This window comes from Patagioenas fasciata, chromosome 13 (assembly GCF_037038585.1).
Source record: "Patagioenas fasciata isolate bPatFas1 chromosome 13, bPatFas1.hap1, whole genome shotgun sequence".
In the NCBI taxonomy this organism is placed as follows: domain Eukaryota; kingdom Metazoa; phylum Chordata; class Aves; order Columbiformes; family Columbidae; genus Patagioenas; species Patagioenas fasciata.
In genome coordinates this window covers 14,772,255-14,794,883 of record NC_092532.1, presented here as the reverse complement: position 1 = coordinate 14,794,883, position 22,629 = coordinate 14,772,255, and the positions used below count along the sequence as shown (strand labels likewise).

General features: G+C 48.2%; 2 protein-coding genes and 1 non-coding gene across 3 annotated transcripts in view; 1 reads left to right on the top strand and 2 right to left on the bottom strand.

Moving 5' to 3' along the window:
• The window catches only part of SF3B3 (splicing factor 3b subunit 3), a 30,260-nt gene extending 23,508 nt beyond the window's left edge, over positions 1 to 6,752 (bottom strand). Inside the window, exons 1-7 of the mRNA XM_065848083.2 lie at positions 6,304 to 6,752; positions 5,069 to 5,181; positions 4,358 to 4,684; positions 3,054 to 3,226; positions 2,538 to 2,679; positions 1,601 to 1,713; positions 698 to 835 (exon numbers count right to left, since the gene is read on the bottom strand). Of these exons, the coding sequence (XP_065704155.1) occupies positions 698 to 835; positions 1,601 to 1,713; positions 2,538 to 2,679; positions 3,054 to 3,226; positions 4,358 to 4,684; positions 5,069 to 5,138 (963 nt within the window). The 5' untranslated portion in view covers positions 5,139 to 5,181; positions 6,304 to 6,752. The remainder of the gene's footprint in view (positions 1 to 697; positions 836 to 1,600; positions 1,714 to 2,537; positions 2,680 to 3,053; positions 3,227 to 4,357; positions 4,685 to 5,068; positions 5,182 to 6,303) is intronic.
• Positions 1,342 to 1,421, bottom strand: LOC136107568 (small nucleolar RNA SNORD111). The gene has a single exon (XR_010652300.1). It is a non-coding gene; the product is annotated as a small nucleolar RNA SNORD111 (small nucleolar RNA).
• Positions 6,550 to 22,103, top strand: COG4 (component of oligomeric golgi complex 4). The gene is made up of 19 exons (XM_065848577.2): positions 6,550 to 6,840; positions 7,342 to 7,424; positions 8,154 to 8,268; positions 8,992 to 9,166; positions 9,617 to 9,810; positions 10,284 to 10,389; positions 11,648 to 11,805; positions 12,245 to 12,303; positions 13,686 to 13,819; positions 14,566 to 14,684; positions 15,114 to 15,280; positions 15,963 to 16,128; positions 17,615 to 17,677; positions 18,142 to 18,258; positions 19,860 to 19,952; positions 20,257 to 20,340; positions 20,648 to 20,749; positions 21,086 to 21,214; positions 21,816 to 22,103. Exons 1-19 carry the CDS (start codon positions 6,565 to 6,567, stop codon positions 21,948 to 21,950), a joined length of 2,475 nt encoding a protein of 824 aa, XP_065704649.1. The 5' UTR covers positions 6,550 to 6,564; the 3' UTR covers positions 21,951 to 22,103.
• Positions 22,104 to 22,629: the final 526 nt, after the last annotated feature.

Sequence of the window (22,629 nt, the reverse complement as noted above, 5' to 3'; positions counted from 1 at the left end):
CAAATTTCTACATTTGATATGGTCGCAATAGCTCCTGGTGAAACATCCAAGAACAATTTTAAGACACTTAAAGGTGCTACACAATCATCCCTTGTACCAAAGTTGACACGTATAGATGAAAGAGGAACTAATATTCAACATTTACTCAAAAAAAAAAACCAACCAAACCTGATTCACTGCAGCAGAGATCTTTTCATCACCAATATTAGGACAAGCAGCAGCAAGCCAGTTCAAGCTTGTTATTTTAACTCATGGATCAGCTGTCTATCTTGATTTGCAACAAAAACTGATTGCAGCATGGAAATATTCAAGTAAAGAGATGAAAGAGAGAGTAGCTACTGTGATCAACAGAAACTAAGCTCCTCAGAATTAGTTTCTGGAATATCCTCTAGCAGGTTAATGGACCACACTTTACAATACAGCTTTTGAAGAAAGGACTCCCTGCAGAACATCTAAAATATGTCCAAATGAATCTGCAGTATAATTCTCAAAGGATTTTGCAAACCTTGTGTTGTGTGTCTATATGAGTAAGCAACAGCTACAAGTGTGGGTGTAATTGTATTACAAATCACGTAAAACACATACCATTACATAGTTAAAACCACAATATTAAATATTTACCACTTTAGAGAATCAAAATAATTGACTAAGGATTCTTTTCAATGAATGCTTTTGCTGTTCTTCACATGATGCTTACCATGTCTTCATCAGTCTCCAGAGTAATTTTGAAGATATCTCCCTGCTCTGTCTGGGCCAGGAAGAAGAACATGGACTTGGTCTTATGTGTAGCAGAGCAGACAAAGATCATACCTCTCTCTGGGTCATCCAAGTCATTCTGTGAAGAAGGCAAGCAGAAGTCATTAGTCAAATTACCTGGCAGGTGCAGATGTGATTTCACCAACTGAAGTATTTCCATTTCACAGATGCCTTAAGAACTGACAGCATGTGAGGACGTTTTCAACACAAAGCGCATCTCCTCAGTTACACTCGCAGTTAACCCTTAATATATCTCTGCCCCAGAAGGACATACATCTCTAAGACACTAAGACACTGCGCCTGAGCATGACATCTCCTTTTGCCCTCCTCCCTGAACAACTCTGTCCCATACCAAAACCAAACATGGAGGCAAGGGCTGTAATCAGCATACAGCTGTTTTTGAGCACCTGAACCTTGGCAGGTGTTCAAAGCACTGACAAAGGACACAACAATTCACAGTACCCACAGAGGAGGAAGCAGCCTCAGATACAACAGAGCAGCTGTCACATTCATCTATGTACACCATGGCCACCATGACTCACATCTCAAGTAACCCCACTTTACACCAACAGTGCTGCCACCGCTGTGCCTGATCAGAGTCTTTGGAGTATCTCCAGCATAAATCTCAGAGAAGAGACATGAACCAAACTCATCACTTCAGGCTATGCCCATACCCATACTGCCTCACAAGTAATGTGCAGCCAGGAGGCAGATGACAGGCCAAACTTTCAACCCCTTTTCCTTACTTTAAAACCTCCCCGACACCTTTAACAGCAAATGCCAAGCATTTGTTTAGCAATGACAAAGAATCTTAAAGAAAGGGTAGAAATCTCAAAATTCTCACCCGTCTCCGGGGAATTGGGCATCTGATATCAGGCTGATCACCAAAGTTTTTGTAAGTAATATAGTTTTCAGAACAGATCAGCACCCCACTAGGACCATCAGAACCACCAGGAACTGAAACACAAAAAAGAAACAATTATGAAAATAGCCTGTACCACAGACACGACTGACTGTAGAACATTTATTTTTGCTTTCTCTAAAGCAAGTTTCCATTTCTCTGTATCGCTCTGCACAAAAAAATTTAATCTTATCAAAGGGGATGACAAAACATTGAGTACAGCTTTCTGGGTCAGGGTAGATGGAACTAGGGGAGTAAGATGAAGAAAAAGGAAGGATGCAACTTCAGACAGTTTATATTTTATCCTTCATGGCTTATTCTCATCTACAAAACCCCAACACGCCCAAAATACCACCACAGCAATTTGTCAGTTAAACACTACCCTTGGGTTACTGACATGTTTCCTTGCTGTTAAAAAATAAAATCTCCCAAATGTTTTCTGACCTTTCATTTTTGGAGCATGTTTTGTAAAATGCTTCTATTGAAATCCCAGCATAACAAAAGATGTCAAAATAGTAGTAGCAGTCAGATCCAGCCCAATATTTGATCCCTGACAGCTGCAATGAGAGGGAAAGCTCTTCCAGCTCAGCTTCCTTGTGGCTGGAGAGGAATCGGTGGCAATTCAGCAGTTTCCCAGGTCAAAGATGTTAGGCTGGCTTTGCAATCCAATCCTTGTAAGTGGGCTTTTAGTCCACAGATTCATCTACTGCCTTTTAAATGTATATTAGCTGCCAGAATCCAAGGTAAATTAATTTATACTAATGCCTCAGACTTCCATCAAACCAACTCCTAAGATGTAAATCATATTGATTCTTTTTTCCGGGTAATTGGAACCAGGAAGATCCACGGAAAAATGACACAGTGGGCAGGTGGTCAGTACCTGTTATAAGGAAGTTGCCGTGCTCTTCCAAGGGCTCACTGTATTTCCTAACAACATGGTTCAAACCCAAGTCCAGTTCATAAAACGTCAATGTCTGTTGTGTGTTGGCTGCTGCTTCTCCTGTGGGATCATTGTCTGCTTCCTAAAACAGAACATATGAGGTGTCTTTCAAAAAAGGTATTAAAGGAGGAACAAAGCTGGCATATAGGGGCACAGTTTTGATTAACATTAGAATGAAGTCCAAAAGAAGACTTGCTGGGAGATACAGAAAAAAAAGGTTCAAAGAAAATATGCACTTTGCAGTTGAACAGCAAGAATGTAAGAAGAATCATCAAGGCCGAAAAGACTTGCCCATTCTGACTGAACGCAAGACAAAAAGCAAGTAAGCCTGCGACAAACGGAAGTTGTTTCAGGCAGCAAAAGCAACCAACGTTCCCTGCCTCCACAGACAGATAAAGAACAGAAGAGGAACAACAACGCTCAGAAGACAGCAAAGGGAGATCAAGTTCTTCTCACCTCATAATCCATTTCCAGACAAGCAAACATCGGGTTTTCAAATCCCACATCGACTCCTACCACATGGTAGACCAAAGTATTGGCCTTGTGGGCTTCCAGTGGGGAGGAAATGGTAAGACGAGCAGCAGCATCTCTGTTCAAAATATACACCAGCTTCTGTTTTTCAATCGCACCTGTAAGAGAAGGACAACAGCCCCTGACACACATCTGGTGATCACACCTGCTTGTACCTGCAGTACAATATCACTACATAACTTAGAGAGACAATGTCAGCACTACTTCTGAAGTTCATTATTGATATTTATCTCTGTGCTGCCAATTAACTTCAGATGTCTCATTTTAAATGTTTCAGGCTGCAAGTACAAATGATACCTCCAGCTCTTTAAAGCCAAAGACTAACCCCTTGAGCTACATTCATCTAGTCCAATATCCAATCTACAATGGCTACAGGTAGATCTACTCACTCATTCAACCACACAAGAGATGACAGACTGCAGGGAAGGAAAAACTAATTGAAAGAAGCAGCCAGATGTTTCACTATTTAAAGCTATTTGGCAAGACCACCTTTCCTCGGAAACAGTTTAACTAAACAATTTTTGCCTGATAGCATGCATAACATAACAAACACCACTCTTAACCATCATCACAAATGGCGCAATTGTGACTGTGCCACCTTCTCGCTCATGAAAACAAGACTTGTTAGAAAGGAAACAATATTATTTACTGTTATTCCCAACAGAAGGGGACACTGTTAAACTACTTATCATTACAAGTCCCTGCTGTCAATGCACAGGAAAGAGGTATTGCACAAAGCTGGCTTTGTCAAACTGGGTAAGTTCAAGTACCAAGTCACTAAGGCACCTCATGATAAATCTTATAAAAAAATTACCCAAGCATAGCCTGATCAGAAATGCATCTTGCTGTCTCCACAAAGCAGCTCAGAAGAGACATGAGTTCAGGACATCATTTCAGGCTGTGGGAGCTGACGGCCTGCGCTGTAGCACAAAGAGCTGCGATCCAAACTTCTCTCCGAGACAACACATTTCAGGGCTCTCCGCACCACTGAGCAAACTGGCCTCTTTCCAAATTGTTTTGGCCTAGTGTTAGAATTTGTGCAATTCCATCAGCATCAAAGAACTATTCTGAATGCCTGCATTCTCCTTGACATGCCTCATAGCCTAATAAACTGCCGAAAAAAACCCACTTCCAATTACACCTGTCAGAAACTCGCTCTAAAATAAATATCCACCAGACAGGAGAGAAAAAAAAAAAAAAAGATAATAGAAGCCAAGAGACTGACTTACTGATCATGACGGCGCGACCCTTTGGATCTACAGCCAAGTACTGGCCTGGAACGATTCTGCGACATCCACTCTTGCCAAAGGTTTCCTGATGAATCTTCTCAAACACATTCTTTGAAGGCTGGTACTCCAGAATAACAATGCGTCCTGAATCGCTGCCCACAACGATATAGTCTTTGGTCCCACCCGTTAGCCTAAAGGCCATGAGGGAGCGAATGACTCCAAACACTTCCACCGTCAGCAGAGTGTGAACCTTCCCTGTGTTGGGATCAGGGCGCAGCAACTCCAGGATCTTGCCCCGGGAAACAACAATTTCTTGTTGTTTGGTTCCTGAAGAAGCCAACACATGATAAAGAGTTCGAAACAACAAAGCAGAATATGCGATTTCCAGAAGCACCATAAGAGAATAGCTAAAACTTCATTACTGCTAAATGCCAAAGAGCTTCATTATTACTATGGAAAAATTCAAAGCAACTTATTTACCACACTGGGCACCACTATTGTTTGAACACCTTTTAACAGATCAGGAAAGTGGACAAAACACTAGATTAAATCCATAGATAAACAACCCAGACTTCTTTTGTTCTTTCCACAAGTTACAACACCTCAAGGAACACACTCAAGAGCAAGCGATAATATATCAGTGAAAAAAACCACTACACTGAAGCAGCAAAAGAGTTCAAGCCAGGATGCATGAAAGGAGGAGAAAATTACCTGAGAAGTTGCCATGGATAGCAAAGCTGATGCCGGTGGCACGCTGCAGCGTCAGGTTGTAGAGGAACATGTTGGCAACGGGTTTGTTTCAGCTTACTATAGCTTCAGTGAGTCTGCCACAAGGAGAATACAAATGTATACTTTATAAAATAAATCCTCCCATAGCACACAGAGAGAACCACTGCCCTCTGGTTTGTCTGCACATATCACTTTACATTAGAAGACTGAACCATAGACTTTTGCTTGGAAGAGACCCTCAAGATCATCAACTCCAACTGTTAACCCAACACTGGAACTAAACCATGTCCCTAAGAACCTTATCTCCATGTTTTTTAAACCCCTCCAGGGATGGTGACTCCACCACTGCCCTGGGCAGCCTGTTCCAATGCCCTACAACCCTTTTGGGAATAATTTTTTCCTAATACCCAATCTAAACCTCCCCTGGTGCAACTTGAGGCCGTTTCCTCTTGTCCTATCACTTGTTACTCAGGACAAGAGACCAGCACCCTCCACGCTACAACCTCCTTTCAGGTGGTTGCAGAGAGCGATAAGGTCTCCCCTCAGCCTCCTGTTCTCCAGGCTAAACCACCCCAGTTCTTCAGCCGCTCCCCATCAGACTTGTTCTCTAGACTGACTGCCACCCAGCTACAGTTATTTGGTATTTACTAACATCAAGAGGCAAAAAGCTCTCCCACAGATAACCAGGACCTGAGCTCCATCCTGTCAGCACTGCCACCCCGTTACTTCTCTTAACGGTTTTAGCTTTTCAGAAATCAAAGTTCAGGAATCCCTCTAGAGGTGCCCCGCGCCGTTACATCTCACTGACCTCGCCCTTCCATTTAACGCGAGCCAAACCACCCACAATGGCTCGGAGCGAGCGCCTGAGTGGCCCCGTTTCCCCGGGGCTAAGGCAAGAGGGAGCCCCAGATCCACACGGGCCGCCGTGCTCGTTCCGCCGTGCGCTGCGGGCGGCGGGAACAGGCCCGGAGCGGCCTCAAGCTTTGCCAAGGCCCCCGCAGGGCTCGTAACCCAGCACCGCCCCGCACCCTAGACGAGCTCCTCACGCCCTGCGGGGAGCGGGGCCGCATGCCACCCCTCGACCACCCCTCACAGGTCAGACCCCGAGGGCCCCGCGGCAGCCGCCCCTCCTCCCGCCAAAATGGCGGCCCACACCGTGCCTCCCCCAGCCGAAGGGCCGCCACCGGGTGGGCGCGGCGCGGCGGAGCTGCCCTTACCGTGCGGACGGAGGCGGATGGCGGCGGATGCTCCTCTTGCCTAAGCAGGCCCGCCACCGACCCGCTCCGCCATGAGCCCCGCGCCTGCGCGCTGCCCTCCCGCCTTGCTGGGGCCTTCTGTGAGGCCTGGCGCGCGCGCGTCGTTCGTTGAGGGAGTGGAGGTTGCACGAAGCAGAGCCTGATTAATCGCGGGGAGATGGCAGCCGCTCCCCGGACCAAGAACCTCCGAAAAAAAAAAAATCCAGCCTCTCTTAGTGTAGCATGTTGTGGGAGCGCGAGTCTCCCGCTCTTCCAGGCGAAGATGAGCGACAGCAAGAGTTTAGGCACTGCGACGGGCAGCCCCCATGGGCTTCACGGTGGCGGACACCGCGTCAGCTCCATCGCAAGATGGCGGCGGCCACAGCGCCAGGTCCGAGGGCGCTGGGCGAGGAGGGTGGCGGCTCGACAGCCGCCTCCGCTCTCTCCATGGAACAGATTCAGTCGCTCACCGACTTGGCGGACCTGGAGGCCGCCTATAGCCGGTTGTGTGAGGAGGAGGTGCGTGTGGGGGGGCGGGGCCTCCGGTGGGTCCCCGCGGTCGCTCGCTCCTCCAGCCCTCTGCTGTGCCGACAGCGGCTGCCTCGCTGTCGCGACTTCCTTAGTCGTCGGGATGCTCTGCAGTGACAGCAAATAGGGGCTCGACCGGGCCCGGTGGGCATGGTGCCGCGTCCACAGAGCTGGTGTCTCTCAGCTGAGAGCAGTCTGCAGATTCAGGGTCCTCACGCCTTGAAAGCTCGGCCAGGGGAGGAGTGTGTGGGTTATCTGACTTAAAAGTTGCGTGGTGAGGTTTGCCTAACTGATGCTTCAAAATGGCACGAATAGAAATATTTGAAGGATTAAAACGAGAGCTCAGGAAGGATTTAATTGTCATGTGAACTCTTAGAAGCACTAACACCTTGCTGGCTGCATGTGCTTGACTTAGATGTAGAATCTGTAACCAGTTGATGGCCTGGAGGAGACCTGAGCTCACACAACACTGCCTTTGTCATTTTCTTTCAGAAAGTCGTGCAGGAAGAGCTAGACACCCTCCTGGAACAGCAAAGCACGATAGAGAACAAGATGGTTGCACTTCATCGCATGGGGTCAGTGATCTCCACCCTCTCCCATTCTTTCTGCTCCTGTGTGCTGTTCAGTACCTCCCTGCTTACCTCACGATGTGAAAATTTATTCCAGTGTTGTGAGGGAAGCACATTAATTCGCAGGAAATGTCAGACTTCAAATCAGTTTGTGGTAGGGAGGAGTAGTTGGATCCTCATCCCTGGGCTCCTGGTTCTTCCCAGCAGCACTGACAGAGGGAACTGCTGCACCCTCACAGTGACTAACTAATTTTGGTGTAGATGGAGCAGTTCTTTGGAGGTCTTACCCCATATGTTGCTAGGTTTCAACTTCAGTGCTTGGATCAGATGTCTTTTGTCAGGCTGTTTACAGTTATGGACAAGTATTACTGCTTCTTTGTGGTGATCTTGTACAGGCAACCTGGAAAATCATCGTAAGTGGCATCGTGTCTAGTAGGAGTTTGGAGCACAGGTTCACAAACTTCATCTTCCACTTTGGAAGTGGGGAGTATCCTTAAGCCTTGGTGGCTTGTTCATACCCTATGTGGGCATCAGAAAGTCACTAGTCCGTCTGTGCAGCCTATTCCAAAGCAACCTTTTTGATTCTGATACTTTGCTCCTGTAGGAGAGGCATGAAATGAGAGATAACTGTTGCTGGCAGGAGCCATTGGGTTTGCAGGAGGAGCCATCCTGCTGTTGCAGACTATCCGACTCCTTAATATTTGCATCTCATGTTCAGTTCGCTTTTGTTTCCAGCCCTAATTTACAGCTCATCGAGGGGGATGCCCAGCAGTTGGCAGGGATGATCACCTTCACCTGTAACCTGGCCGAGAACGTCAGCAGTAAAGTCCGCCAGCTTGACCTAGCCAAGGTAACCGGACCGAGGGGCATTTGGGATTTGTCACCATGAATCCGTATTCCGTCTGCTCGTGTGTGCACAGCACAACAGAGAAATGTGCTCTTTTCTTCAGTGGACAGGTGGGCTGGAAACTGCTCCATTTCTTGTTTTAGCATTTTCTAGTGTTGTACGGTGATAGAATCTTTCTGGGCTCCTGGATATTGTAAGATACAAGTGTAAATAATGCATATGATTGTCTATATAGCAGTTGGTTCTCTAGCATCCCCGTCTGTCCACACAGCTCCTGGTGGAACATGGTGAATAAGCTGGGATTAGTCTTCGTGAGCACTCGTTTGGCAACTATTGCAGTGCTGAGGACAGTGGAGGTCATCATTGTCACCCAGGAGTGGTCAGGAATACTCTTTGTACAGAGATAGACTGAGGGACGTCAAGTCCCAGCAGCCAGCACCACTGCTTAAATCAAAACAGATGCTGTGTGGTTGTGTCTCTGGTCTCTGCCTGTTTGTTAAAGTGGCCTCTGTGTTCAATCCAAGCTTTGCTGTTCATCTTTCAGAGTCATTGGTCTTATGACTTTTTAACTACTTTGGGGTTTCTGCTTACATAATTGTTTATTATGCAGAGAAGTATCACTTCAGTCTGTTTCTTCCTTTTTACCCCCACGCTGTCTTCTCCTCATAATTCTCGTTCCCTGCTCCAGCCCACAGCAGGAAGTCTTACCGGTCGCCTTTCTTGCAGAACCGACTCTATCAGGCCATTCAGAGAGCTGATGACATCCTTGACCTGAAGTTCTGCATGGATGGAGTTCAGACAGCCCTGCGAAATGAAGATTATGAACAAGCAGCAGCTCATATCCATCGCTATCTGTCTCTGGACAAATCAGTGATCGAGCTCAGTCGTCAGGGCAAGGAAGGTGGGTACTGGTCATGAGGAGAAGCTTGTAAGTCACCGTTCCAGTAAGATAACTGAGGGCTGCATGGTTTCAAGATCCAGTGCTAGCCAAAGATCTTAGTATATTATAAAGTGACATAGAGATGAATGTTTTTGAAGTGTTATTACATTTGAATTATGATTAATTGAAAGGAGAGTTCCTGGCATGTGGCTTTACAAGCATTTCAGGTGCCGACTAGGTGAAGGACAAAATGTGCAGGACAAAAGATGCGAGGGATAAGGCTCTGTCTGGGAGAACTGTAACAGCATTACAGTGTGCTACCAAGTGGAAATGAAGGAGTAAATTGCCCCATCAATAAAGAAATGTCCTTGATATGTTCGCATCTCCTCTCTGCTGGGGAAAAGGTAGCCCTTGGTACAGTAATAACATTGCGCTGTCACTTTTCCCTTTCTTTTCTGCCCTTTTGACCAGGGGGCATAATTGATGCCAACCTGAAGCTCCTGCAGGAAGCAGAGCAGCGCCTGAAGACCATTGTCACAGAGAAATTTGATGCAGCTATGAAGCAGGGAGACCTGCCTCAGGTGGAACGGTTCTTCAAGATCTTTCCTCTGCTGGGCTTACATGAAGAGGGGCTGAGCAAGTTCTCAGAGTACCTGTGCAAGCAGGTAATGGCTTCTGGGAAACATCCTGGGACCTGTCTGGTCTCCTAGGGGAAGGCAAAACCCTGGCTCTGTCAACAGATATTGCAGAGGGAGATCTTGGCTCTGGCTCAGTGACTTTAGAAACCAGCACTGGCCTTAGTTTGTCTCTTTCCCTGTTTTTTATACCCTGGGATGGTCTTTCTGTTGTGTGAATACAGACCCCGCTGGCTGCCTGGCTTCTCCTCCTGTGCTTTGCTCATTGTGCTTAAAGATCATACGAGGGAGTCTGGAAAGAGAAGAACAAGTTTCTGTCTTTCCTTGATCCTTGAGTTTTTCACAAGAGAGGGAAGGGATCCCTATCCAAAGGAGGAACAACAGCAATAGTTCTTGCAATGGGAGAGCCAGCAAAAGCTCTACAGGGCAGGGGACAGAGCTGCACCTATGGGATGAAGGATACCTATGAGCATTACCACCTCACAGGTCCTCTTGTCATGTAGGTCGCCAACAAAGCAGAGGAGAACCTGCAGCTGGTGATGGGGACAGACTTGAGTGACCGTCGAGCTGCTGTCATCTTTGCGGACACCTTGACACTTCTCTTCGAAGGTGATCTTCCTTTCCTCTTTGCTGATGGATTGAAAATAGACCATGATGGGATTGTCCATCAATTTAAATGCTTCTAATTTTAGCTCCAGGAGATCACAAAACGCCTCCCTTCCTTTTGAGCTGTGAGAGTGTCATGTTAGAGGGACAGGGACACAACTAGCAGGCTTTTTTCGTGGCCAGGAGAGGGCATTACATAAGCAAGCTTTTCTATGTGCAGCTTGTGCAGGTATGAAATAGATTTGCAAAGGATTTGTTGGCTTCCTCCAGGACTGAGACTCTTCCTGTTTTCTGTGTCCTCAAAACAAATGAGTGTTCCCTGAAGGTTTCTTCAGACAAGCAGCTTTCCAGACAAATTGAATCCCTTCAGACTGAGCAGCTGTTGATGCCTCCAGGCCTAGTTCTTCAAGGAGGACCATGGCAGCTTGAAAGCAGGGAGGGAAGGGAATATGAATGCTCTGTGGGAATGTCGCCAAAGGCAGTAATTGAGATTCCACGGTGATTAACTGCTTTCTCTGTTAAATCTGCTATAATTCCAGGCTGCACCACTGCCAAGTCACTCTCCCAGCCTGGCACCCTTGCTGCTATTGAAGGTCCTTAGAGCTGCTGAGGCTTTCTTGGCAGGTGCATCAAAAGAGGGGGAGTGTTACTAACTCTTGGAGCAGAGAGTTTGAGAAGAAAGCAATCTTGGATAGATAACGTCCTTGGAGATGAGTTTTTTCTCCAAGGAGGTCCTGCCTTCGCTCGCACTTACTCTCTTGGGCATCTAGCGTGACAGATAAGAGCAGAACTTTCCCTAGGCTGATGTTCCTAGCGCTGCTCTTCTCCTGTAACCTGGTAGGTGCTGAAACCTGAGAGTGAATTTGGATGGCAGTTATGTCAGCTGCCAGGTTTGACTCATGTGGCTTTCTCCCGTGGAAGCTTCATAGCTTGTATCTTGCTGGTTCTGGGGCAGCTGGGACACATGGCATGGCAGGAACTCTCTTCAGGAAGAGAGGTGGGTTCTACTCCAGGAGCCTTGCAGTAAACAGCAGAGAGGATGGAAGGTGTCATATGCAGAGAGAAGGTGCCATGCAACAAGGGGTGATAACAACAGACCTTCAGTGAGGCACCACAGAGTGTCTGGAGAGTCTAAACTGTTCATGTGTAGAGTGAACAATCCCTTGTTAGGTCCTGTGGACCTGTGTAGCTCTGCCCTTGGTCCAGACTGGATGGGAATTTCTGCTTGAGTCTCTCTCTTGTGCTTCCCCTCTCCCTGCAGGGATTGCTCGTGTTGTAGAGACTCACCAGCCTATTGTGGAGACCTACTATGGGCCAGGGAGGCTGTACACCCTCATCAAGCACCTGCAAGTGGAGTGCGACCAGCAGGTGGAGAAAGTGGTGGACAAATTCATCAAAGAGAGGGATTATCACAGGCAGGTAAGAGGAGTGTCACGCTGCCTGATGCAGGCAGCTGCTGCCTTCGTCCAGCTCCCTGGGGCTCCAACTGCTGTAGAGGTGGCAACATGTGACCTTGTGTATTGAGAGAAATATTGCACTGATGGCTGAGGGGGTCCAGCCTGCAGCTCTCCCTTCTGTTGTGGAGAAGGATTCAGTGGGAGGATGGTAAATGGACCCTGGGCACAAGGTTCTGTGGGTCTGAAGGTGCTGTCAGTTCGATGTCAGGCAGCTGTGACTGCCAAGCTGAGCTCTGCCTTGGAGGAAGGGGTGACCCTCTCTCTGTGCTTCCTGCAAAGCATTCCTGTCACCCCCCGCCCCCTAAGCACCTCCTTAAGCTACAGCACAGGAAGCGACTGTTAACTCCAAGTCATCAACAAAGACTTTGATGACTCTCCTGTTTTTTTTCTGGTGACTGCAGTTTCAGCAAGTTCAGAATAGCATGATGAGAAGTTCTTCTGCAGAGAAGATTGAACCAAGGTATAAACAAAACCTCTTTTTGCTCTCTAACCTTCCACTCTTGAGCTGTTATTAACACTACTTAGCATTTAGATAACTCTCCTGGTCTTCCAGATGGTTTGTGACTACTAAAGCATAAAATCCAATTGTTAGGTGCCCTTCATTGCCCTTATGTAAAGGCAGCTCCTGTGGTGGTGGTTTATTTTGCTTACTCATTACTTTAAGCTTTGGCTCTAAACATTGCTGGAGTGCTGGCAGTATCACTGCACACAGAGGACTGAGACTTTAATTGCTTGTGCCCAGCTTTTGATAGTCAGAGTATGGTCTTCAGAGCCCACAAAATGGAGCAGCTCCCTGGTCAGATAATTTGTGACAGAATGAGGAATAAATCTTTGGGTCCTATTTAATCTGTACTGCTGCCACAGCAACTCTGTAACATCAGTTTCTTGCTAATGAGCCCAAGTGCTTTCAGTCTCCCTCCTTTTTATCTTAAGTATTGATATAGCCCTAAAGTAAGGCCATTTGAAAGTGCACCCAGCGCTTCTGGCATTGCATGACTTCTAAACATGCCTTTAAAGAAAACTTACTGTTCCTTGAGCAACATCTGCCTGTGAGCCTGTGTGACTAATTATTTCAGCAGAAATATTAAGATCCACTTACCATTTGCGCTGAGTAACTGTGCATGCATCCCATGTTTTCTGAACTTCTGCTTTTTCATCTGGAAAATAACGAGTAATGGTTCCTTGTCCCACTTGAGTGTTGCGAGGCTTTCAGCAGGATTTGTAAGTTCTTTTGTGCACGCTGGTGAAAAAGACACTTATCTGGCAGTCTTTTTTTTCATGGTCACCTCTGATCTGAACGCTGTGTTCTGTATTGTCACATGATTTTTTGGTCTCACATTTCCCGAGTTGTTTGGCTTAAACAGATTCTTCATAGTTTTCAGAGAAACAAATGAATCTGTGCTCATGAGCACAAATATGGAGGTGGCAGGGACCTGGGATTCCTAACATTGGCCCTGTAGGATTCACAGAATCATAGCAAAGCTGAGGACTGCAGCAGGTCTCTAGTCCAACCTCCCACTCAAAACAGGGCTAATTCTGATGTTATATCAAGTTGCTTAGAGTCTTTCAGTCCTCACTGCTGGGATTTTAATGTGGTTGTTCTCACATCCATGAGGAAAAAAGAAGCTTCTCTGTAATGATTTATTCATGATGTTTTGATTGTGTGTTCATTCTTTACACATACCAGTTATTCTGCTGACCTTTGCCACTCACTGGCACAGATGGAAAGGGGCAGTTGAGATCTCATAGTAAGAGAACAGAGAAAACAGTACTTAAATGAGGTAAATTACTGCCTCTCCTTTTGTAGTTTTGCCACCTTGATTTGTGCTATGTCCCTTCCAGGGAACTTGACCCTATTTTAACAGAAGTCACCCTGATGAATGCCCGTAGTGAGCTGTACTTGAGGTTCATCAAGAGACGAATAATATCCGATTTTGAGGTGGGAGACTCCATGGCCTCAGAGGAGGTAAAGCAAGGTAACACCTTGAATACCAATACTTTCAGATGTTCTGCTCCTTGCAGCCAGAAGTGGAAATATATCTGAGTTAGTGGCAGAATGACACAGAATCTGCAAAGACACTTTGGGAACACTCTGTGGAAGAGGATTGTGCAGCCTGGCCTTCCCACATCTGTTTGCAGTGCTGGCTTGTTGACAAAGTTCTACCGTAACGGTCCTCTGCACCGAGGTTGTTCAAACTCTGATACATCTTAGTGCCTCTTGGAAAGCTGTGCAGTTCATGACTACAGCTCTGTTAGGAAAAAGCCTTTGTGGCTGCCACGTCAGATGCCTGTGTGAGAAAGCCACACTCAGGAAACGTATAACTGGGCAGGAAGACACATAGAAGGGTAAACTTCTCAGAAAGGGTCTTGACCAGCAGTTGATATGACTGGTGCAAGAATATTCCTTGTTCAGTGTTCTAGTCCCAACAGATCAAGTTGTTCCCTCTAATAGGGAAACCAACCTTAGGAATGACTGCAGAACATAATAAACAAGGTCCCCAAAGAAAGGAACAGGCTTCTGGCACAGATCCTAAAGGTGGGTGTCACAGAGGAAACAGACTCAGATCTTTGAGCTCCATAATCAAGACCTGTGATTATTCCAAGGCTGGGCTTTGCAGGCATGTGTCTGTTGATGTCCTTGAGACAGGCAGCAAGTGGGTTAGGTGGAACTGCTTTCTGGCACTTGGTCCCTCCTGATGGTTCTCTTTTTGTTTGTTTGTAGAGCATCAAATATACCTGGACAAGCTCCTCAATAACTGTCTGCTGAGCCGCACCATGCAAGAGCTCATTGGCTACTACATCACCATGGAGGAATACTTCATGAGGGAAACCGTCAACAAGGTAGGGCTCAGACTGCTGCTGCCAGTCACCTGTGCTCTCTGCCAGCAGCCGAGACCTCTGCATCTGCTCCAGTCCTCTGCTGGGTGTCCTAGGGAGGGACGTGAGTACATGGCAAGTCTGCTGTTGTCGGGAAGGTCTTTTGTTTCCCTTGTCTTTGAGAATCAAGTGTTTTTTTCTGAACTACAACTTCAAACTTACCGTTGAGCCAGATCTTCCAGGTTTGTGGGCTACTGAAAACTGGGATGAGTGACGCCATCCCACATGTGGTAAAGTTCAGCTCAGGGTGAAAGGGACAGGCAGGCGGTTTGGTCTCACAGAATCATAGAATTAGAATCACAGAGTGTCCTGGGTTGGAAGGGACTCCAAGGATGGTGTGAGGGGGCACCTTCACTCACTGAGCTCAGGGCGCTGAGACAGATTTCTTTGCAGGCTGTTGCCATGGACAGCTACGAGAAGGGCCAGCTCACCTCCAGCATGGTGGATGACGTGTTTTATATAGTGAAGAAGTGCATTGGGCGTGCTCTGTCCAGCTCCAGCATTGACTGTCTCTGTGCCATGATCAACCACTCCACCACTGAGCTGGAGTCTGACTTCAGGTAATGAAAATACTCCAGGTTCATTGTAACTTGCCTCCACCTCTTGTTCTGCAAACAGTGTTTGCTCTCAGATGCTCTTCCTTCTGCTCTCCATCTTTGAACTTCTGGTTTCTCATCTCCGTGGAAGATGCTTGCAGGAGGCAGCCGCAGATGAGAGGCTGGAGGCAGGTGTTCTTTTCTCTGCAGTAGTAGTGGTCACCTGTATGACAGACAGAAAAAAGAAAAAGCAATTTTGTGGCCCAAACTCCCTGAGACTGAGTCATCATATAGCATTGGACTTCCACCCTGCTTGATGGTACACCCTCACCCCTAGTTGTGTGGGTTGCCTATGAGATTGCTTAGTTCTGTTGTGACTTGAACTTGGGGCGCACCTACAGAAATTGTCTTGTTGCTGTTTTTCATCCCAACATGGAAGTGAGGGACTGTGGCTGAAGACAGCAGACAGCTGCAGGCAGGATTTTTTGGGAAAGCTCAGAAACTGGGTGGTTGTGTTTTTCTTTCAGCCTTTGTCCTTTAGATGCTGTCAGGAAATATTTGCTTGCCCTCTTCTCTGCCCATGAAATTCCACTTACCTTGTTCAGGTCACAGCTCAGCCAGAGTGCTGTTGCTTGTCACAAGGCGCAACTTTGCTGTGACCTGCAGTATTCACTCTAAGCCCTGATATGTTCTGCTTGCCCCACAGGGAGGTTCTATACAACAAGCTGAAGCAGGGCTTTCCAGCCACAACCTTCCAGGACTTCCAGAGAGGGGTGACCAGTGCCGTGAACATCATGCACAGCAGCCTGCAGCAGGGCAAGTTCGATACCAAAGGCATTGAAAGCACCGATGAGGCCAAGCAGTCCTTTCTGGTGGGTTTGGTGGCTGTTCTGGTGTAGAATGAGTTGGGGTGAGGGGAAAGACAATGGGGAGCTCTTGGGAACAGGATTGGTGTGACCATCACATGTTCAGAGAACCTGAAAACCTGTTCAGGTGTGGTGGGTGGCTTGGGTTTGGATGTCTGGTAGGTGCTTCTGCCTCACCTCATGTTTGTAGGGCTTCCACAACATCCTTGTCCAAGTACAATCCTATGACTGCCTCTTAGGCTGCTGTGATGATGATTCCCTCTGGGCTGGGAAGGATCTGTGCTCTTTTGAGGCGCCCGTCAATCCTGTTCTTCACAGGTGCTGCACAAAAGTGGTGGGAGAGTGTCTCATCCACACCTTCCTCTAGATGAGAAAGTTTCCTGGCCCAAGCTCAGAGCTCCTTCACGCTTGCTTACCAGATCGGAGTGTTTCCATTAGACCAGGGTTGTCTGCTCAGCTTGGCCTGCAAAATCCTCCTGTTGCCTTCTCTGAAGAGCAGCACTGGAACTCCCTGCATGCTTGAACAGGCCAGAACATGGCAGCGAGCATTAGAGACTCCTTGGAGAGCATTTGAAGGGCTGTCATTGCTGTTGTCTGCAACATAACACATCCTTCCCCATGGTGGGATGCTGCATAGACTTTGCATTGTGGAAAAGATCTCACTGGGAGAGCAGATTTGGATCTGAGAGGCCTGGAGAGGGGCTGGATCACCCTGGCTTGTCTCCCTCTCTGGAAGTTGCTGTGAACACCCAATGCTGGAGAGGGTCTTCGGGACTTTCGCTGTACAAGGAGAGAAGACAACAAAGGGAGCAGGAGGGACCAAACTCTTCCATTTCATTAAATTATTGGTTACAGGTTTCTGCATTTCTTGAAGCAGAGTCAAAATGTCAGTTCACCCACTGGAATTCCTCACTCACCTGTCAGCTTGCCTCATTTCCCTGTCTGCACAAACCCCAACCTTATACTGCATTTAGTTCAGCTTCAGCAGGTAGAGAACAGCCTGTTCGGTGAAGAACAGATACTCATCTGCCAGGAGGGGGTGCTGATTCCTCCCGCCTAGACATGGCTCCTGCCTCCCCTCCTTCTCTGGACACAGTGTATGAACCATCACCTCTGGCTGCTCCTGCACTGTTCTTCATTCTCTGTCACAAAAAGCTGGGGGTATGTCCTATCTTCTACCAGTCACCTTACAAGTGGAGTTTTGCTGCAACATTGTGAACACAATGATGAGAAAAAGAAGTGGAGTGAACTCAGACTTTGTACTAGCTGCAGGTTCAGCACACATGCTTCATTACAGTAGTTTGGCTTTGCGCAGCTCCATGAATCTGCAGTACTTTAATCATACAGTAGCACCTTTGTGCACTTAAATATTTGCTTTTCAGCCTATAGTGTGACATACATGGGGAAAACATAAGGACTTGAGGGCTGAGCTGCTAGGAAATTCCAATGAATTCTACTTGAGTTTGTTTTATTGTTTGTTTGTTTTTTCCAGGTGACATTAAACAATGTGGAAGTCTGCAGTGAAAACATCATGACCCTAAAGAAGACACTGGAGGTGTGTTCTGGATTATTTACTGGTTTCTTCCTTAATCAAATTTGTAATATCCTCCCCCTTGGAGGTGAGTCAAGTAAACCACCTGGACGCTCTGCTGAGATTCCTGAGATCTTTGCCCTCCAGCTTTAGGAAGGCAATTTTGAGCTTGCAGAGCAATCTCCAGCTGATACATGAGTAGCAGAACCTGCTCTAGCTGGAAATACCGGTTCCTCCAGCAGCAAGTAGAATAAAATGTGCATTGTTGCACGGTTGTGGTTCTCCCGTGCTGGGCTGGATAGACAGGCCCCCTGGCTGCCTTTCTTGCTGTCCTGTCGCCAGCTGGAGCCCACAGCCTCCACCTTCACAGGGGCAAGAGCTTGGTGCCTGCGAGCGTGCTGGTGGGCAGCCAGAGCTTAGCAACATGAAGGGGTAGAAACTGCCCAGGTTATTAACGTGCAACTTGCTCATGGATCTTTTTCCTGCAGAGTGACTGCAGCAAACTGCTTAGCCAAGGCTTCGGGGGTGAGCAAGCACAGGCCAAGATTGATAGCTGCCTCGCTGACATGGCTGCCATCTCCAACAAATTTCGGGACCTGCTGCAGGTGAGCGTCTTGCTGAGTTGCTCTTGTCTTCCAGCACTGGTGTCTGCAGGGTGAGCTCAGGCAGGAATCATTTCAGCCCAAGGCCTGGGCCACATCTGGGTATGGAAACAGGAGGGAGCAAATCAGTCACCTTTGAGGCATGGAAACAGATCCAGCCCATCTGCACAGCCGCACCAGCTGGCAGCTGCATAAAAAGCACTGGAAGCAGCTGCAGAGCCAAAAGGAATGTTGCTCTGTTTGTCCTCACTCAGCACAGAGTCATAGTTCATTCAGCATTTTCAGGAGAAAGAAATATGAACAGCATTTCCATCTCCTCCATTCTCCCTTGTGGCACAGCATGCTGTTGAGTTGTCCAGAGCCTCACTAGGTAACGCTGCAGATGGGCTGTTGATCGCAAAGCAGCTGCTCTTCTCTCAGGTGTCTCCTATTTTCCCGGACAGAAATACTCCCCGACATGGGGGAGAGGCTCTCTGGCTAAATCCACTGTCTCATGTGGCACGCTGGGGCCTGTCACCCTAAAATTTCAGTGGTCTCTGGCACGAGCAGGAGCAGGAAGACCTGCTGTCTCCTGTGGAAAGAAACAGCAAAACAGAATATTTTGTTTGCTGTCAGCTTTGCACTTCACAGAAGGGCCAGACCATTTTTTGTTTGGCTTTGCGGTTCACTGCAGCCAGATGCCTTCAGACCAATATTGCCAGAAAACTCTCTTGAGGCTTGTGGTCAGTATCGAAACCAAAGAGCTCATCAGTAAGGAGTAAAACGTCAGTCTAGCGCTAGTGCAGAATTAAAACTGGCTGCAAAGCAATCAAGAATCTGAGCAGCAAGCTCCTGCACTGCTTGAGTCACACACGCATTGAATTTGCCTTGGAAAGGGCAATTGCCAGCAGCGCCTGCTCAGAAATGCCAGTTTTAGTTAAGAGCTTTCATCAAATGTCAGGCAGTATTGGTACCTGAATAGTTCCATGCTGAGGGAGCTTTCTTGACATCTTGCTGAGCTGAACGGGGGTGGTTGGCAGGAGAGGGCTTTCAGAGAGCTCTCTAGCATCGAAGTGGACAGAACAGACTTCACCGACAACCTGCTGCTCGGGGTAGATGGCGTGTGCTGGGGTTATGATTAATTCAGGGAACTAACTGTGGTTACAGCTTTTATCCTCTTTTTAGCTTCTCCTACTGAGCTAAGCTGCACTGGAGGTGGGAGGCATCAGCTGAGTCCAATCACAGTGTCCTGGCTGGTGTTTGCATCCATTCCTTCCCTGGTGGGATGTGAACCGAACGCCTCTCTCCTGCCAGGAAACCTCTGTAGCTGCAGGCAGGGGAAGCACCAACCCTTCAGATCAGGCTGCAAGTCAGTGCAATGGCAGCTTCTGGGCCAACATCCTTCCTCTTCTGGTCATCGTGGTTACTCAGAGCTCTCCAGCGCCAGAGGAATGTGGGATCCGGGACTTGTGGGTTCAGCGTCTTGTACAAGTCTGTGGGTCGGTATCCCCAGCTTGCAGTGAGGGTGTGAGGCAGCATGACAATAGCCTGACTGTCAGGGTTTGTGCGTTGTTGGATGTTCACTGTACTCAGTCACTCTCTTCTCCTCTTCCTGTCCCCCTCAGGAAGGTCTCAACGAGCTGAACAGCACAGCCATCAAACCCCAGGTGAAGCCCTGGATCAACCTGTTCCTCTCCGTCTCCCACAACATCGAGGAGGTGAGGCTCAGTGTTCTCTGCTTCCAGCCATACTGCCATACTCTCCATCCTCTGCCCAGCAGCACAGTCAGAGCAACCACTGTCTCATTCCCTTTGGTTCTCCTCATTTCCTTGGCACAGAGCAACAGCAAAATACCCAGAACTTGCTCTGCATCTGAGCCTGGAAAGGGGCATTTGGCTAGAGAGGAGCTCAAGAAAAAGGAAGGGGTGCGGTGCTGATCCAGGAGGGTCCTCCGTCCCTGTCTTCTACCATTTACTGCTCTTCAGGCCGCATAAACAACCCTTTTTTGTATTTCAATGTCAGGAAGAGTTCAGCGACTACGAAGCTAACGATCCGTGGGTCCAGCAGTTCATTGTCAATCTGGAACAGCAGATGACAGAGTTCAAGGTGAGAGAGAGGACATGGCAGCCTGACAGACCTCAACGGAGCATCTCCTAACTATTCCCCTGCTCGGGATCGGCACACAGAGATGTCCCCCGGTGCCTTGCAGGGCTCTAAGAGAACAATCACCCCTTTTCCTATAATTTTCAAAGCCTGCTTGCAGGCCCTATATACCTGAATCGCTTTTGCCGGTGCTTTCCACTCGCTGAGCACGCAAGTGATGGATCTTCAGTTGAAAGCTCTCATAGGGTTGGGGTTTGTGGAGCTGTGCTCAGTTGTTCCTGACAAGAATGACACAGGTTTCTGCTTCCAGGCTGGGCTGTCTCCAGTAATTTATGATACCCTCACTGGTCTCATGACCAGTCTCATAGCCATCGAACTGGAGAAAGTGCTGCTCAAATCCACCTTCAGCAGGGTAAGCAAAATGCTGTGGTCTGACTGGACTGCAAACCCTTCAGCAGGAAACCCTCAGTGAAGGGATGGGGCGTGGGCAAATATTCCCCTCAGAGAAGCTCTGCCACCAGCACAGGGACACCTTGCACTAGTGCACACAGGGAGAAGGTACATTTTGTGCTTGCAACAATAAGGGGGCTGGCTTTTAAGGTGAGTCTAACATAACCCAGTTTAACCTGCAATAAATGGTCTAACTGGAACCCTCCTTCTCAGAGACCTCCGTCTGCTCCCCGTCACTTGTGTTAAATGTGCATTTGACCTGCATGAAGAGTTAATGGAGCTCCCTTGGTCTCCACAGCTTGGCGGGCTGCAGTTTGACAAGGAGCTGAGGTCTCTCATAGCCTATCTCACCACGGTCACCACCTGGACTATCCGTGACAAGTTTGCCCGTCTTTCCCAGATGGCCACCATCCTCAATCTGGAAAGGGTGAGCTGTGCTTTGCCTGCTTTTATTGGGGGGGGATTGCAGGAAGCCCAGCTGGACTCCGCATGGATTTATTGGGCTCATCCAGATGTTGTCACACCTATAAGTCACAGAATCCCAGAATCACAGGCTGGTTGGGGTTGGAAGGGACCTCTGGAGATCATCTAGTCAAAGCCCCTGCTAAAGCAGGTTCACCAGAGCAGATCGCACAGGGTCATGTCCAGGCGGGTTTTGAATGTCTCCAGAGAAGGAGACTCCACAGCCTCTCTGGTCCCAGGGCTCTGGCACCCTCAGAGTGAAGAAGTTTCTCCTCATATTCAGATGGAACTTCCCAAATTTCACTCTGTGCCCATTACCCCTTATCCTGTTGTTGGGCACCACTGAAGAGTCTGGTCCTATCCTCTTGACACCCACCCTTGAGATATATACAAGCATAAATAAGATCCCTTGGGGCATGGAGAAGCTTGAAAATTTACCCTGTGCTCAATGAGTGTTTGCCTGCAGGGGTTAGTGGCAGAAATACCATCACCATAGCTGGAGTTAGAACTCACCTGCGAGGGCAGTTGGTGCCCAGCTGTCCCCTCTAGCTCTCCTCTTTCTCCAGGTGACGGAGATCCTGGATTACTGGGGCCCCAACTCTGGCCCGCTCACCTGGCGCCTCACCCCTGCTGAGGTCCGGCAGGTCCTGGCTCTTCGAATCGACTTCCGCAGCGAGGATATCAAGCGGCTGCGCCTGTAGTTGGTCAGTGCTTGGGCCAGCATCACACTGGAGGCAGCGGCAGGATGGCTGCAGGCCTGGAGACTGCCCTGGGCTGGCTGGCTGTTACATGGTGTGGGGATGGGGTGATGTCTGCCCTTCTGCTCATGTTCCTCAGACCAAAGGGCTTTCCTGGGCCTGGGAAAAAGAGCTGCCATCCTTTTGTGGGAGCAGAAACAAGGCAGCAGAGGAATCTCTCATGTTGAGAGCAGTGTGACACTATTTCTGAAAATATGTGCTAGTCTGAGCAACAAGCTGGAACCAGCTCCTAACTCCCTTCAACCTGCTGCTCCGCAGGAGGCCACAGGTCAGGAAATTTGGCTGCCATTGTGGAATGTTTCAAATATGGGTGCACAGCGAGCTCTGCCCGTGCTGCTGGCTGCAGTCGTGTTCCTTCTGTGGCACCAGTTCAAGGGTCAGCTACTGGAGTCTTACACATCCTGAGCCCTGGTGCTCTCCTGGTGCCATGGGGACCATTGTGTAGAAGGGAAAAGGAATTATTTCCTTCTGGGGCCAGTGCTTGGAAAATCCCTAGAAACCTGCTGTAGGCAGCAGGACTCCAAATAAACCTCACCTGGCTGAGCAGCAGTCGGAGTTGTGTGTGTCTGTGAGCTCAGAGGGAGCTGAAGAGATGAGGGACAAGAACTATTCACCACTTCTA